The sequence below is a fragment of the Prionailurus viverrinus genome, chromosome C2 (assembly GCF_022837055.1).
Source record: "Prionailurus viverrinus isolate Anna chromosome C2, UM_Priviv_1.0, whole genome shotgun sequence".
Taxonomy (NCBI): Eukaryota; Metazoa; Chordata; class Mammalia; order Carnivora; family Felidae; genus Prionailurus; species Prionailurus viverrinus.
Window position 1 is genome coordinate 79929253 of NC_062569.1, and position 18610 is coordinate 79947862.

The 18610-nt window shown below is 39.5% G+C and overlaps 1 protein-coding gene across 11 annotated transcripts in view; it reads left to right on the plus strand.

Annotated features, from left to right (window-relative positions):
- LPP (LIM domain containing preferred translocation partner in lipoma) overlaps positions 1 to 18610 on the plus strand; it is a 677058-nt gene that overhangs the window by 332557 nt on the left and 325891 nt on the right. For 10 of the 11 annotated variants that reach the window (XM_047874816.1, XM_047874813.1, XM_047874823.1 and 7 more), the window contains one exon: positions 3116 to 3241. In XM_047874816.1, coding sequence (XP_047730772.1) covers positions 3116 to 3241 — 126 coding nt within the window. The remainder of the gene's footprint in view (positions 1 to 3115; positions 3242 to 18610) is intronic. The other variant, XM_047874824.1, reaches the window with a different exon arrangement.

Consider the following 18610-nt stretch of genomic DNA (forward strand, 5'->3'; position numbering starts at 1 on the left):
GTCAAACTGGAAATTCAGACTCTGAAAAAACATAACCCACCTGCTATGACACTGTTTTCTATTTTTGGCTTTGGCAAGAGAGCTGAGGGCAATCTCGGTTTTCTTAAGGGCAAGCTGCAAATATGGGTCATACAGCATGGAATATATTGGGTGCACACTCATGCACCCTGGGACTCTGATTCCCTTTCTAGAACATATTACATATTCGATATACAAGAGCATCCACTGAGCCTGTTGTACCTCTGGCTGCTTTTACCCCAAAGGTTCTGATATGAAGAAGGTTGCTGGCTGGACCTGTGTTAGAGTCAGACGTTATTCATTTACTCAAAGAATTTATTGAACACGTCCATGGATCGGGCCCTAGCAAGACTGTGGGGAAACAGCAAGGAGCTAAATGGACAAAATTCTGTCCTCAGGAAGCTCACGTTCTCTTGGGCCAACTGATGACAGACAGCCAAATAAAAGATAATATTAAAAGATAATATTAAGATATTAAAAGATGATTGATATTATGAGAAAAACAAGGTGAGAGGTTAGAGTACCATGTAAGGGTCGTACAAATACATTCAGAACCAGAAAATGATGAGGAAGCTGCTTTAGATAGTGTGATGAATAATACCCTTATTCAGAGACGGCTCACAAGTAAGAATACCACTACTTCTGGGACAGACGACAATCTGTTTTGGCTCCATGGGGCTGGGCCGTGACGTCATAGATGTTGATGTTATCTGTGTGCCTGGGACAGATCAAGTCCAGAGGGATCAACTTACACGGGCTAAATTCACAAGTGATGGACAGACACACTAGAGCCTATTAGGTCTGTTTTATGTAGAGACTTAAATTTAAGTTCTGGGACTCAGGAAAGCTGGTCTGGTGAGCAGGCTACTAGAGGAAAAAAAACTAGTGATATTAACAGACAATGCTATTATGCTATTGTTACCTGATTTAGCACATCACTAATAAGATACGTTTACTTAGAGAATTGTAAGATTGAATGCTGGCGTGTCAGTGTACCCTATTTTTTGTTGTCGCTGAGGATATTCTGGTTTCTTGGCTAATACACTTATTTCTTTTCTTTTAATTTTTTTTAAGTTTATTTATTTTTGAGAGAGAGAGAGACAGAGACAGAGACAGAGTACTATCAGGGGAAGGACAGAGAGAGAGAGAGAGAGAGAGAGAGAGAGAGAGAGAGAGAGGAGAAAGAGACACAGAATCTGAAGCAAGCTCCATGCTCTGAGCTCTCAGCACAGAGCCCGACACAGGGTCTGACCCACAAGCGATGAGATCATGACCTGAGCCAAAGTCAGACAGTTAACTGACTGAGCCACCCAAGCATCCTGGCTGATGCTTTTTCTAAACTCTTTAGTAGCCTATCCTGATATTTAACTGCTTCAGAGAAGTTCAGTAGAGTGGATGAGATGACACTAATTTCCCATTATTTCATTTTGGTTGGGTCTTATTGCATACTTTGGTTTCTTGATGGAGTTGAAAGAGACACTCCCAATACAATCCACAATCACTAGTAACTTTGTCACCTTAAAAGAATAGTTTTATAAGTTTATTTCTTTTGAGAGAGAGAGAGAGAGACAGGCAGAAAGAGAGAGGGAGAGAGAGAATCCCAAGCAGGCTCCGCGCTGTCAGCACAGAGCCTGACTTGGGGCTCAAACTCACAAACTGTGAGATTAGGACCTGAGCTGAAATCAAGAGTTGGATGGTCAACCAACTGAGCCACCAAGGTGCCCCTAAAATAATACTTTAAGAGATGCCTGGTGGCTCAGTCGGTTGAGTGTCCAAGTCGGCTTAGGTCATGATCTCACAGTTTGTGAGTTCCAGCCCCACGAACCATGAGATCATAATCTGATCCGAGGTCAAGAGTCAGGTGCTTAACCGACTGAGCCACCCAGGTTCCCCCAAAATAAAATTGTCCCAATTTATAGACGACATGATTCGCTACATAGAAAATTACAAGGATTCTTAAAAACAACAAAACAAAACAAAACACAACAAATGAACCTCTTAAAACTAATAGGTGAGTTCATTAAGTTTGCAGGATATAAAAATAAACATACATGGGGCGCCTGGGTGGCTCAGTCAGTTAAGCCTCTGACTTAGCTCAGGTCATGATCTCATGGTTCCTGAGTTTGAACCCTGTGTCGGGCTCTGTACTGACAGCTCAGAGCCTGGAGCCTGCTTCAGATTCTGTGTCTTCCTCTTCCTCTGCCCTTCCCCCACTCACTCTCTCACACTCTTTATCTCTCTCAAAATAAATAAATAAACATTAAAAAAAGACTAACTCACTTTGCTTCCAAATCCTATGACCATCTTACTTTCCGTTACCTTGCCTTAAGCTCGAACCAAACCGTTTGCTTGCTTTCCTCCAGTCTGCTCACGATTCCTGGGAATGCCCTTGTGACAGTGTCTTGCCCTGTAATGGCCCCCTGTTCTTCTGAGCCCAGGTGGGTGTCAGAACTTGTGACAACATGGGACATTTCCACGTGAAATCCATAGGTGTCCAGCTTCGTAATCAGTAACCACTGTCACATGTGTTCTCTGCAGCCCCTTGGCCAGAACCCTGAGCAGACCCCTTCTAGCCCACTTTGGAGGTGAAGTGCTTGGAATGCATTGTCTCTCTCAGACACACCTAGTACCTGCACTTGGCCCACCAATTCCTCTTCCTGGGCTGTCTGTCTCTGCCCTTGCCCCTTCCTGTCCCCACTCAAATGTCATAATTCTGTGTGATGGTTTCTGAACACAGAGAACTTGTAATAGCTCCACAGTTGGATCTGCTCCTTCAGCACAGGAATGGAGACATTTATTTCCTTTTGCTTGTATACTCATCAAAAAAGAAAGCCTCTAATGTGTGTGATTTTAGGAAAATCACTTCATATCTTTCAGTTTTCTTATTTGTCAAAAGAAGGTAATTCTACTCCAGGTTTTGCAAAAGCTAAAAAAACAAAAACAAACACAGAAACAAAACTGAGGTGCTGAAAAGCTTGGGCAAAGTCACACTGTATCTTGAGAGATTTGCACATAGACTGATATCACTAGAAACTGGAGATTTTTTATTGTTACTATTACTATTATTATTTTTGTAACATGCCTATGATGCTTCTTGCAGGGAAATCCTGGAGGCAAGACCCTTGAGGAGAGACGTTCTAGCCTGGATGCCGAGATAGACTCGCTGACTAGCATCTTGGCCGACCTTGAGTGCAGCTCGCCCTACAAGCCTCGGCCTCCACAGGTAAGATCCTTCTGTAAATATGGCCACATTGCTGGCCACAGAGAGTCCACAGTTACCCAAGAGAACATGCTGCGTCTTATTGCCTTTCCGTTCTTTTTTGATCTTCTCGGGGTCAGCGGTCTATGTTGTCTTTTTATTGAATAAATATCAACGTATGTTAGTTGGCAGAAAGCTTTTAAATTGAATTTGCTAGTATTTTTTTAAAAGAATACAAGATGTTTGAAATGTTGTGAAAATTAAATTTCTTCTTATTTTATTGCACTGTTCTTTTTCTGACTTTCCCTGTGTGAATTCTTTTGTTGTATGTCTGTATAGTCTTCACAAATAGGATTTAGCATGGCTATGTTAAAGTTAAGGTGAGGGCTATATCTTCTGTAAAAAAACCTCTTATGTTCGATGTTAAAGTGGCTTTCGTTTTCTGGTTGTTGTTGTTAGTAATGCTATGAGGGACATGTTCATGTATATTTTCTTTTTAAAAATATTTTTCAATGTTTCCCAAAGTTTATTGATTATTTATTTTTGAGAGAGAGAGAGAGTAAGTGAGGCGGGAGGGGCAGGGGTGGGGTAGAGAATCCCAAGCAGGCTCCATGCTGTCAGCACAGAGGCCAACACAGGGCTCGATTCCATGAACCATGAGATCATGACTTGAGCTGAAATCAAGAGTCAGACGCTTAACCAACTGAGCCACCCAGGCGCCTCTCATCTATGTTTTCCTGGGATCTCTTTCTCTGTCTCAGATTTCCTCGGGTTGGGATTTCTTCACTGAGGAGTATAATCACTTTCTTAACTTTTCTTTCCAAAGATTCGGAATAGCTTTCACTATTATACTCCTCAGTCTCACCAGAATTAGTGGTAGCAATTAGAATCTGTTTTTTGATTCTAATGGAGCCTTGATATGAGCTCTTCTGTGCATTTCTTTGCTTACTTTAGAGCGTGGCTATTTCTCTGCTCCATAGTTTATTATCTACATTTCAGAAGCTGAGCTTCCACTGCTGTTGGCCAGCTCCCCTCCTTCAGGTCTTGAGAAGGCAACGGTAAATCTATTTTAGGGCTTCCGAGTCCTCAGAAGACAGCCAGCAGAACTCTAGGTGCAAACATGGGATTGGCACCGTCGTCGCTGTTGTTTGACTGGAGTGATGTTTGTTTGACTAAGTGACAGCGCATACGGCACTCTGAGTCTCACTCTGGCTCTTGAACAGCAGCTCCTGAATTCATGATGGTTTCTTTCATGAACGAAAACCCTGTCCTGCCTCTCCGCTGTCACCCATTTCCACACGTAAGGTGGCAGTACTTTCCTCTTTACCTCTTTACATAGTCCCATTACCTTTTCTGAACACATAATGGGTTCATCAGCCGTGTGGGGGCACCAGGCAAAAGACACCAGAGCTTAGTGGTTCCTCACCTGTCTTGGCTCTTGGCTCTTGGCTCCAGTAAAAATGCATTTCATTTCTGGAAAAAATGCCCTGAGCTGCAGGTATGTAGCAAGCGCTATGGTCTTTTGGGGGGACCTTTTGGGAGAAGGAAAGTCGGTGGTTGATAGAGTGAAAAAGAGAGCCAAGCCACCATCTTCCAAGAGCCCATGATTTCAGAAGTTAAACTATGGCAAATATGGTAGAAGCACGTGAAAGTAGTACTTTCTGAGTATTCAGAACTCTGAGAAGGTTTATCCGAAGACTTGCATGTTCAGCTACTGGGATGGGTGGCATTGGATTGTTGGGGTGCAGAGGGGACAACGGCATGAGCTGTAAAGCAGGAAGGTCCAGGGTGTATTCAGAGAATGGCAAGCAGCAGACGAGGCCAATGAAGGCTTGGAGTGGGCTCTAGGACCAGATGGTTCCCTACTGCGAGTCTGTGGACACATGTGAATGCCAGATTGACATTTTGGCCTGATTTTTATAGACAATGGGGAATAGGTGAAGGTTCTTAAGCAGGGGAAAGCTAAAATTCATTTTGGATAACAACAACAAACCCAACAACAACATCAGGAAGGATGCAGGAGGATGAACCCAAGTCTGAGAATTATTCTTCAACATGCCTTGCTGACTTCATAAGCAAGCTTATGGCCATTGTTTGGTGCTAAACATTTTTCCAGTTCTACCCAGCAAATACCTCAAGCCCAGTTTCTCAGGACAGTGAAACCACTGACTTTTCATCTGGACTCATCTGTCTTCTGCTCAAATACTATTTTAACCCACCCTTTTTGTAATAGGACTTTTGCTTAATCTTTTTTTTTTATCTCCTAAATTATTATACACTAATACACACTGGAGAGGTTCTGCCCAGAGTTTTTTGCTTAATATAGCATTCATTCTTTAAGGCTATGTCTGTGCCTGCCTCCCACAAATCACTGCATTTTAATGGATTATTCAGCAGCTCCGTTTTTGTTTGAGCCATCTTACTGTGCACACAAACTCGTAATCACTGATATTTGGACAGTACTTTACTGATTGTAAAGCACTTTTGCATTTTCTCACTTGAGTAAGGTACAGATATCTCAACTGCTAGATACAGATAGTGTGCTAACTTTGTAGATGAGGCAACTACGATGTGGCAGGTAAGTGACCTTCTCAGGGCACATGAGTACAGGGTGGGCACAGCTGGGCCTTGGCTTTTTTGTGTGTTTGGTTCTAAGTTCTTGAATAAGACAGAGGATGCCAGGATTTTTGTTTGTTTATGTTTTTTTTTTGTTTTTTTTTTGTTTTTTTGTTTTTTTGTTTTTTTTACCAGTGACAAACTATACAGTCATATGAGTAACGGTATCCCTTAAATATGGCTTTCTCCTAAAAAGTAAACCATTCAGAGGGTTAAAAAATGTTAATAATGGTAACCCTTAAATAGAGTAAGTTAAGAATTAGGAGAAAGATCTACTTTCATCGTGCCTAAAATTAAAGAGCGATCCTTTCTAACTTTTGTTTTATTATTCTAATTTAGGAAATCAAGAGTTAATTGGGAGATACATCCCATTTTTCTGAATTATCTTCACTCTGGTGGAACTGAATTAGATGTGTTAGTATTTATTGGTTAACATAATTATATGCTGTGAGAACAATAATCACACACTTAAAATATTAAAAATTATGTGTCAAGAGAAGATGATATCTGCAGGAGACTGTGTTGTGTTGTAATTAAAAGGTACTTGGAAAGTCCTAGAAATGCACTGTTAATGCCCAACTTTGATGTTTCCATTTTTGATCCAAAGCAAATTGCAAAATCTGTTGAGTCACGCGAACACTTAAAGTAGGCTAGTAGGTCTATGATTTCTCATTATTTAAGCAGGTATTGTATGCTTTCCCAAGCCCACCTCTGAATCACCTTTGTAAAGGCTGCTTTGATTCATGGATCTGAGGGAAAATGATGATATATGTGGAATATTTGCCGAGTGAGAGGTCCAAAAGAGCTCTATTCATGTAACTTAAAAAAAATGTCTGCGCTCTTAAAAATAGATTTTATGGAGCATTTTCCTCCTTTTTCCAAGCAAACGTTTCCTGCTCTCAGATTTCCCAACTTTAGTTTTGTGTGCTGATTTATCTATTTTTTATTTTGGGAAATGTTGCTTAATTTTACATATTCATTCATTCACCTAACATTTATTGAGATCCCACTGTGGATTAGACATTGGAAATACAAAGATCGGTATCAACAGGTCCTTGCTCTGGAATAATTCCTAGTCTTAGAGAAAAGACAAGCACGTAAACAATTCTAAAGGACACAAAAGGAAGACTTCCCTGTTGTGCTACTTGCAGTCACCATGTGACTTACCAGATGTTGAAATTGTTGGAAAATCAAAACTAGGAATGTCAGCATTATACTTTATATGCCTTTCTACAGAAGTGTCCAGGAGGACCTCACAGAGCAGGGAGCAGCTGTACTTACTTGGTTGCATATGTCATGAGAAGCGCGTGGGATTCAAGGTACCAGAAAAACAGGAATGAGGAAGCCAGGGAATGTTGAAAGCGAATGCCTTGCTTGAAGAATGAGTTAGGGACATTGTGACATATAGGGTATGTGGAATGCAAAGGGCAATGGTGGATGAAGGAATCACATGTACTTAATACCTAGGTAGCCCTCTTGATGCCCAAGGACTCATAGTAAGAGGAGGAATCGGCGGGAGGGGGTGGGGGGTGGGGTGTGGGGGGGTGTTATGGGTAGCAACTCCTGCAGCTTCTTGCTGCATTGGAATTGGGGGTAATTTTAAAAACAAATTTCATAATGTAAAAGTATATACATCTGTGACACTTCACAGAGGTATGCAATTATACTACCTCCGTGTTTGAAACTAAAATTTCTGATCATTTCTATATGTGTGTGTTAGTTTTGGACGAACAGGTGTGAGAAGGTCAGAGGTAGTTAATGCGTAAATCACAGACCCAATATGATCATAGAGTATCAGAGCTTAAGTGAGCTTTCGAGGTCATGTAGCCAAACACTTGCTTTGCAGAAGGCAAGTTTTTCCCCAGACAGGAAAGAACATTGCTCAGTGAGGCTCAGTTAGAGGCAAGATGAATGATTGTCTTTTTCCTGAACCATGTCAGAATGGTTCTCTGTGGATGATAACAACAACCAGGGGACAGTTTGGTTCTTTTTAGCATCTCAATTAGTTTATTCCACAGTGTCTCTCTTTTGTGATACTTCTCCTAAAAAATGTGTCTTGGAAACATAACAAAGGAGTAGATAAAGAACATACCTCCAAAGTAAACAGAAAACTTATTACCATTTAGCACCTGTGAGATAGTATGTAACTAGACCCCACCCATTGAACATCATTTCTTGGTAGAAGTGCAGCTACACGAGGGATCCGTTGCAATTCTGTCAGTTTCTTAGAAGACAGAGGATAAATCATGGACTTGTTTTTCCGTTCTCCCAGCGAAGGCAGAGCTGGAATGCTGGTCTTCTAATTCGTAGAACAAAGCTGCCTCTTCTTCCTGTAAGGAGTGTGGTAGTGTTGGAGCTGGTGTCTAGGTGACCTGGAAGATCTTTCACGTAGTTTATATTAATATTTCATGGTAACGTTTGAATCAAGTTGCGTTTGAATTGATAATGGACAAAATTGATAAAGGGATTTCATTATCCTTATCCATGCCAGTATAAAAATTTTTGGAGAAATTTTGGAGATAAGGATAGGGTTGGGGATAGTTTGGTAGCTTAGACTCCAAATTTGCCAGTAAGAAGACTACCGTCTTCTCAATTCCATGTGACCATCTCTCTAGAAAGAACTTCACTTGTGTGAACTGTCACCTCACCAGGCTGACCTTCCTTTTCTTTATTTCTACAATAGACATGGTACTAGCCCTTTGTTCGAAATGTCATTTGCAAATATCTTTTCCTGTTCTGTCCGTTGCCTTTTAGTTTTGTTGATTGTTTCCTTTGCAGTGCAGAAGCTTTTTTATTTTCATGAGGTCCCAATAGTTCAATTTTGCTTTTAATTCCCTTGCCTTTGGAGACGTGTCAAGTAAGAAATTGCTGTGGCTGAGGCCAGATAGGTTTTTCCCTGCTTTCTCCTCTAGGGTTTTGATGGCTTCCTGTCTCACATTCAGATTCTTCATCCATTTTGGGTTTATTTTTGTGAATGGTGTAAGAAAGTGGTCTAGTTTCATTCTTCTGCATGTTGCTGTCCACTTCTTTCAGCACCATTTGTTAAAGAGACTGTATTTTTTTCCATTGGATATTCTTTCCTGCTTTGTCAAAGATTAGTTGGCCATACTTTTGTGGGTCCAATTCTGGAGTCTGTGTTCTATTCTGTTGGTCTATGTGTCTGTTTTTGTGCCAATACCATGCTGTCTTGATGATTACAGCTTTGTAGTAGAGGCTGAAGTCTGGGATTGTGCATGAAAAACCTCTCTGACCTCAGCCTCAGCAATTTCTTACTAGACACTTCTCTAAAGAAGACATTCAGATGGCCAGCAGGCACATGAAAAGATGCTCAATGTTGCTCCTCATCAGGGAAATACAAATCAAAACCACACTCAGATACTACCTCACACCAGTCAGAGTGGCTAAAATGAACACATCAGGAGACTATAGATGCTGGAGAGGATGTGGAGAAACGGGAACCCTCTTGCACTGTTGGTGGGAATGCAAACTGGTGCAGCCACTCTGGAAAACAGTGTGGAGGTTCCTCAAAAAATTAAAAATAGACCTACCCTATGACCCAGTAATAGCACGCCTAGGAATTTACCCAAGGGATATAGGAGTGCGGATGCATAGGGGCACTTGTACTCCAATGTTTACAGCAGCACTTTCAACAATAGCCAAATTATGGAAAGAGCCTAAATGTCCATCAACTGATGAATGGATAAAGAAGTTGTGGTTTATATATACAATGGAATACTAGTTGGCAATGAGAAAGAATGAAATATGGCCTTTTGTAGCAACATGGATAGAACTAGAGAGTGTTATGCTAAGTGAAATAAGTCATATAGAGAAAGACAGATACCGTATGTTTTCACTCTTCTGTGGATCCTGAGAAACTTAACAGAAGACCATGGGGCAGGGGGAAGGAGGAAAAAAAGTTACAGAGAGGGAAGGAGGCAAACCATAAGAGACTCTTAAAAACTGAGAATCAACTGAGGGTTGAAGGGGGGTGGGAGGGAGGGGAAAGGGGGTGATGGGCATTGAGGAGGGCACCTGTTGGGATGAGCACTGGGTGTTGTATGGAAACCAATTTGACAATAAATTTTTATATTAAAAAAATAAAATAAAATAAAATGGGCATAGTAACTACAATTGCTTCCCGTTTGCAGAAATACAATATTGTTCTAGAGCTACAAGGAATAAGATGTTGTCTCAAAGCAACCTTTCACTCAATTCTTCCTGTTTTGTTTTGGAATTGTTAGCTTGTGGAGCTTGCTTTAAAGCTTTAGGGCTTTGAAGATTTGGAGCTTATCCTTTCTGAATGTTGTTTACCCTATAAATGATGTATTTATCTTCCTAATTTAAGGCATTTAGCAATTTCTAGAACTTCTTAGTCTATTTGGAAACCGAGTACATAAATGCTGTTTGGTCACACGGGCACATCTCTAATTACACTACCTGGGCTCCCACACTAAGTTCTTTTCATAGAACACTAATCTATGAGACAACCTGAGAAAGTGTTTCTCAGTGAGTGTGTGTTGTATGGAAGGCTTTTTATTAGGAATTCGTGTGGCCCGAGGGCTTGGAGTCAGTGTAATCAGGGTGGAGTCTCGTGGTGCCGTGGATCTTCTATTCTCTTGCGCTCCCTGTTCTAGCTTGCAGAAGCCATGAACAGCTGCAGGGGAGATTAATTAGTAATTAAATTTTTAATATTTTGTATCATTCAGAGCAACCCAAACATGTAGGCCACTGGGACATGAAAGCCACAGCACATCGATGCTGTAATGGGGACGCAGGCTATCCCCGCAGAATGGGCCCTTGCTGGTTTTTATTTGGCTTCTTGAGAATTGAGATCAGATCTGGGTCTTAAGCTGTTTGAAAAAGGGAATAGGTGTGGATGGCTTTATCTTCCTTTCCCTATATTCTCTTGGGAAAAATTTAGGAGCGTCTTGTGATTTGTTAGGGCAAATAAAAGCCATAGTTGCCTATATATCTGTATTGTCTGTTTACTAATAGCTTTCTTTGAGAGCTGTGGGGAAAGTTAACGCTCTGTAGAAACCTCATATATATAAGATATGAGTGGGAGTACAATAAAATAAAATGTGGGAAAATTCCATTTGAGAAGAAAAACAGATCTTCATTTGCACTGTCCATGTTTAGAAGATACGGTTTATTTTGAATTAGTCTGTACCTGTCGGAGAACTTCAACAGTTAAAGAACAATGACATGGGGGTGGAGGAGTGGTTAGCTGACTCAGAAGGTGCATGCCAAGAGTTTGATGACGGGCAATTAATTTTTAGATTGTATATAATTGCATCTCAATAACATTTATACCTCCTCCTTTTTTTTTTTAGAAGGTTATGCTTCTGTTTGTGTCCTATGTGACAAATCATCCTAAAGTTAAATTTTAATCTTTGTTTTGAGTGCCATGAAAATGTAACATTTTTCCGAGTGGAAATTTAGGCCGAAAATGTACCTTGGATCACGACTGTACAAAGCTGTCACACAGAAATGTCCATTTCACCTACCCCAGTGTAAGAATGTGCTCCTAGTGTGTACCTTAGGTTAGCCCCTGGCAGTGATGGAGCTGAGCAAGCGGCTCCTGCTGAACACCATGCAGAAGCCAGCCCCTGCCTGGGAGACTAGGGTGGGTGAGGGGTTATCTATGGTGCCTTGGCCGTGGTCTCTGGGGTAGCCTTTAACTGATTTATTTGCCAGACCTTGATGAGTCCTTGGCTCCGAGGTGCTTGTGTGTTACATTGCATAGCGTCACTCCATCCAGGCCTTGGTTGAAAGAGAAATGCACAAGGCTGACTCCCGACGTTCTTCTTTTTTCAACAGCATCTTAGTGGAAATGATTAGCTCTGTGTCCACACAGAAGCACACATCACATTTGCAAAGTTAAAGAGCTTTCTTGCCTGGACTGGTTTCCTTATTTCTTTCATCTTCTCCCACTGTTTAAATATCTGTTTTGGTGGTAGCCTTGCTCTGAAACCCCATGGTCCTCCCCTACCTTTTTTTTCAATTTAAAAAGAAAATAAACAGCAGAGTACAAATCCAGCTACATATATATGTATATGTGTGTGTATATGTGCACATATATGTATATATATGTACATGTATATATGTGTATATATGCACACATACATATATATGTACATGTATGTATATATGTACATATATATGTATATATGTACATATAAGTGTGTATATATATACACACATATATTTATGTGTTTATTATGTATGTATGTATTATGTATTTATTTATTTATTATTATTATTTTTTTGCTTAAGGTGATTAGACTTTACCGTTGTAAGTACATATGAAAATTACATTTTAGGCGTATCTCTGATAAGATATTGTCATTGTCCATTTTGATACCCATTTCTTATATGCTGTATAGCCAAACTAAAGTAAAATGGTGATAATGATGGGTGTCATTAGACAGAAGGTTGGAGGTGGTTAATAACCAGTTCTACATATCACCGTTTGTTACGGTGAATAACTGGTCTGTTCTCCACACAAAATATCACACTGGAATGTAACTGTTAAGGTTCTTTTCACACTGTGGAAAAACTACCAGGAAAGTCATACATTGCCTTTCGGTGAATATATTAAGTGCCAGTTTAAAACTGTAATTTGTGGTGTTTCATAGTTTGAGCATACATATTTCCTTATAAAACTCTAAGCTGGAATTTTATTGAAATAAAAGATACCAACTGGGCACAAACTTCTGTTGAACCAGCAGGTAATGGTTTTCATTTGTAAGTGCAGACAGGGCCACTCGTGAATTTTGGAAGGTGTTTCTCGGCTTGGTCCCTGGGTCCTCACCCAAATGTCCTCCTAAACTGTGGAGTCATATTGGAGTTCAAGGCCATAGAAGGGATTTGGAGTGTGTTTTGCTGTACTGAATCACACATTACTTAAGTAAAGTAAAACATCTTATAACTTTATTCACAGGATATTCCTTACTGAGATAACCTAAAAGTGTGTAATGCCTTAAGCTTGAACAGCAAAGAAGTAATTGTGAGAAATACCAGACTATGAAGTCCTTGAGGCAGGATTATCTTTTGTTTCCTGACATATAAGAGACTGACAAATTCATATTTACTGAATAAATGAGAAATGTTGTCATCAAGTTCAGTAATGATGTAAGTATCCATACCCTAGAGGTCTGTCAGATAATCCCATCTGGATTTGACTTTGGGCTAGTGCATGGTAAAGGTAGAGCTGCTTTCTAATTTTTCCAGAGTGAATATGTATTTACATCAATACAAAATATGTACAACTGAGGCAAATGACTTTTGTTAAAGACAACTGAATGATGGCTGTTGATTCAGCTAACGTTTCAATACTATACCATTCTGTTATTTTGGGGATGGTATAAAAATTAAACATCAAGTTATTTTCTGTATCCTCTATAGAATTGCTGATAATATTACTCAGTGTTTCCTGATACAAAGATCAATGTGATAAATTCTTTGAATTCAACGATAGGAGACAACAGTTACCTGACTGATGAACTGATAGATATTTCCTTTCTTCAGGAAAAAAAAAAATGCAGGATTATCATATGACTCTTTTTGCTTGGGCTTCTATGATTCATCTTCTCCTTCCTTTACCACATCAGGTTTCTGACACCTCCTGACCAGTATTTGAAATGTCATAAATAAATGCCAGTTATAAGCCATTTCAAAACTAATTAATTCCCTAAATCTAATTCATGCTTTTTAAATGAAAATAAGCTTTGAATCTGTGTACATATATGTGCCTGTAAACATCCACAAAATATGTAAACTTCAGACTTTTTAAAAAGAGGGGGTTTAATTCTAAGTGGATTCTTTGCTTATATTGGTAGTAAACACTGGTTCCATTAGAGTAACATACTCTTTTGGTATAAATGAATATAAGATTTAAAGTGGGCTAAAGAGATAGAATATTTATTTGTCTCTCTCTTTTTTTAATGTTTATTTATTTTTGAGAGAGAGAGAGAGAGAGAGAGAGAGAGAGAGAGAGAGAGAGACAGGGCATGAATGGGGGAGGGGCAGAGAGAGAGGGAGACACAGAATTAGAAGCAGCTCCAGGCTCCGAGCTGTCAGCACAGAGCCCGCCACGGGGCTCGAACCCACAAACTGTGAGATCATGACCTGAGCCAAAGTCGGACACTTAACCAACTGAGCCACCAGGCACCCCATTATTTGTCTCTTTTAAGAAATGTGGAATTTCTTGAAACTTGAAGTACTAGCAGCCATGTACACAAGACCATTACCTGAATCATTGTGAAATGTCTTGAACTCTTTTTTTATATTGGACCACCTATATGAAAATAGTGGAGAATACTGCTTCCTAGATACTGCTAGATGTGCTAAGCTCCTTAGCAGTAAGGAATCTTCTTGGCTCTCTCTGCCACCCAACCTACACAGAGTGATGTTTTACTTCCCAAATGGCCAACTTATGTTAAATTGATCCTTACCCAGGCAGTCAAAGTCAGGAAACAGTTTTTATAAACAGCATCCTGGATGACATAATATTCTATGTAATATTAATTTTAAGGCTCCTTTTCTCATCAGCCAACCCAGCATAGCTAAAAGTTATGATGTTCAACTCTGTTTATGGGGAAATCTATTTTAACAGTCACTTGTAGATCAGACCTCACAACCAGCAAGGGAAGAAAAAAGAGGGAGGATTAGAGTGGTCTGTTTGCAGCTGTTAGAACAAGTTTCCTGGAGCTCCTTCTGAAGTAAGGGTATGAATGGAGATGTGTCATTCAGGCCATCACTTCTCTACCATTATCCATCATATTGGATGAGCAAAAGAGAAAGAAACAATGGGAATTATGGCTGGAGACATGAGAAAAGGACTAAAATGTATCGTGAAAACTGGGACTCTTAGAGAATGGCTTTGTGAGAAGATAAATGGGATTCAAGAAGGCGGTGGCCATTGTATATGATTTTCCAAGAACTACTTGGAGTTTCTCTCTCTTATTCATTGATTGATTTCTTCACTCATTTATTCACTTTTTTCCCCCTTTTAACCATTGATTGCTGAATTGAACATAAAATTTCTGTTGAATTGTTGAAAAATATTAAAGAAGACCTAAGTGAATAGAGAGACATCCTGTGTTCATTGCTTGGAAGATGTACTATTAAGATGGCATGCTCCCCCAATTGTTCTACAGGTTCAAAGCAATCCCTATCAGAATTCCACTTTTCTTCTTTGTAGAAATTGACAAGCACATTCTAAAATACATATAAAAATTTAAGGGACCAAGAATAGCCAAATTAATCTTGAAAAAGAAAAGTAAAAGACTCACACTTCCCACTTTCAAAACTTTACTTCAAAACTATAAGATCAAGCCGTGTGGTACTGGCATGAGTATACCTGTAGATCAGTGGGCTGGGATCGAGAGTCTAGAAACAAACCTTTACTTTTATGGCCTCCTGATTTTCAACAGGGGTGCAAAGACATTCATGGGGAAAGAATACTTTTTCAACTGGATATCTACATGCAAAAGAATGAAGTTGGATCTGTACCTCAGATCACATACAAAAATTAACTTACATTGGATCAAAGACATAAATATAAGAGCTAAAACTATAAAATTCTTAGGGAAAATATAGGAGTGATCTTCATGACCTTGAATTAGTCAGTAACACCAAAAGCACACACAATTGAAGAAAAAAAATAGATACATTGGACTTCTTTGAAAGTAGACACTTGTGTGCCTCAGGTGACACCATCAAGAAAGTGAACAAGCAACCTATGAACTGGGAGAAGACGTTTGCAAGTCATATGTCTGATATAGCCTATGTTAAGACTCTTACAACTCCAGGAAAAGGCAGATAACCCAATTAAAAAACAGAGGATCTGAATAGATATTTCTCTAAAGATCCAGAAGAAGCTAGCGCACATAGGAAAAGATGCTTGATGTCATTAGTCATCCAGGAAATGATCAAATGAAACTACAATGAGATACCCCTTCATACACACTAAGATGGTTGTAAACAAAAAGACAGTAACACTTGTTGGCAAGGATGTAGTGAAACTGGAACTGACATTCATTGCTGGTTGATTGTAAGACAGTGCAGCCACTTTGGGAAAAGTCTAGCAGTTTCTCAAAAGATATGACATAGAACTATCATGAGACCAAGAAATTCTATTCCTGTTATATTCAAGATGAGTTAAACATATATCCACATAAAAACCTGTACATAAGTGTGCATGGGAGCATTATTTGTAATAGCTCCAAAGTGGAAACAACTTAAATATCAATCAGTTGATGAATGAATAAACAAAAGGTGGCATATCCATAAAGTTGAATATTATTTAGCTATAAAATGGAATGAAATGCTGACACATGCTATAACTATGGATGGACCTTGAAAGCATTACACTATAGGAAAGAAGCCAAACACAAAAGACTTTATATTGTATGATTCCATTTATATGAATAGGCAAATCTATAGACACAGAAATATTCGTTCCTGGTGGCTGGGTGGTGGGGAGAATAGGGAGTGACTACCAATATGTACAGGAGTTGTTTTGGGAATGATTAAAATATTCTGGAATTAGGCAGAATTAGCCAATGGTATTGATTTCACAGTCTTTGAATATGTTAAGAACCAGTGATTTTACATTTTTGAAGTAAATTTTATGGTATGCGGATGCTGTCTTAATTGAAAATATTTTTTTTAAAGCTCTGTGTTGAGCAGTATGCCTGGAATACAGATATAAAATTGTGCATGGCCCCTGCCTTAAGTAAGTTCACCGTCTATTGGGAAAATCCAGACTGACAATTACAGCAGAGAATTCATCCTAGGGAAGATGCATGTACAGGCTAGCTCTAGAGAGCAGAATAAGGATCAGTATTTAGAAGCAAAGCGGTCAGCAATACAGTGTAAGGGCAATGCCTTTCTAATAGTAAGGGCAGTTAAAGTTCAAAGTAGCTTGCCTTAGAGGATTGCAAGTTTGCCTTCACTGGGGGCATTTGGAATGATACTCTGGCATTGGCCAAGTACATTTTTTAAACTTTCTAAACCTCATTTATTAATCTTGGTTAATAACATATCTCAGAGTTGACATGAGGGTCACATGAAGTAATGGGTGTGTGTCTAACGTGTGAATACACTATCTTGCACGTAACACTGTGATCACTGTCATTCCCCCCACCATCATCATTATCAAATGAATTTTGGCAAGAATTCTGGAAAGGAATTCAGGCAACAGATGGGAAAAATTGATTTGAATGATGCTAGTATTTCATGGTACTCGTATTCTTGGTTGCAAGGCTTGGAGTTTTCTGTTCCCTGATATAAAATTTGGAAAGAAGTACAAAAGACCTTGATTCTATTCCAGGTCCCTAAATTGACTATTTCTGTTTCTAAGACAAACTACTCAGCCAATAATGGCTTTGTGCTGTTTGCCGTGATAGCTAGTACAGATGTGTGATTTATTAGCATTGTTACTGACAAGAATCTCCAGTGACCTTGGAAGACGGCCTTTGTGACTATCAGTAGAACTCTGGTTGACACTGGGAAGGATTGTAGGTGAGACAGTGTGAGGGTCAAGCAGAAGGAGACCACTTCCTTGATTTTGCAAAGAACATGTCATCCCTTGAAAAGAAACAAGTGGAACAACCTAGTTAGACCTCTGGAAACAATTATTTAAGATTTGTTAAGAGGTCCAGAATTTCCGTGATTGGCCAGGACATCTAGTGGATAGTTACTACCTCTCTCTGGGTCTGTTTCAATATCTATCTGTAAATTGGACCTGAGGAATGATGTCGTTTCTTATGGTGATTCTAGCTTTGAGTTGCCATGGCTTTTGCCCCACATAAAAGAAAAAACTCTATTGATTTTCCTGTCCTTTTATTACTTAGGTATAGGCAATTTTTCTTTAAGATTAGAGTTGAAGTTGACAGAAGTCACTGTGTGCAACCAGAGGGAATTTTCTGCAAACTGAAAGACAGAGTTTATGTGTTTTTCTTTAAGATAATTTGAACCCAAATTCATGGTGTTCGAGATGATTTGGAACCTATCTCACAGCCTTTGAGATTATTTGAAAGACAGTATGTTGCTGTTCTCTATCCTTTGTCCAGTCCTTTTGGTTATTTCTGTGGCTTCTAATGCATAGACTGGAAAGCCAGAATTAGAGCAATAACCAGTCTTGTCCTTTCATCTGACATGTGCATGAATCATCAACATCTGTTTCTGTGCATTACACCATAATCCCTCTTGTAATTGAGCAAGGTTCGCTTTAAAAACAAAAATCATGACTTATGAACTTGTCACAATTTAATAAGCCTATCATTGGACTCTTGGTACAATTTGTTCTTATTATATCTCTCGATTGCAGAGACTAAAGCATGTAAAACTATGGTTAAGTTACTGTTTGTCCTTCAGAATGCCCTGGAGGGCTTGTTACACACAGATAGCTGGATTCACACCCCCACCCCAAAATTTCTCCAGTGGGGCCCAAGAATTTGCATTTCAAGAAGTGCTTAAATGGTTCTGTAGTTGGGACCACACTTTGAGAACCTTCAAAGCTGCTTGTCAACCAAATGTTTTGTAAACAGCACCTTCTTCCTCCTTTCTTTCATCTCTACAGCTGTATTAAGGCTCTGCCCTTGTCAACAACAGACACTAGCCTGACATCTTCAGTTCCTGTGTAGGAAACCCTTACTCAGAGAAATGTCTTTGTCTGGCTACATAGTAAGTTGACAGAACCTACAAGATTTGTATTGTTGTCGTTCATCAAGCATGATCTGCAACTGCGATTCTTGGAGTGAGCATTTA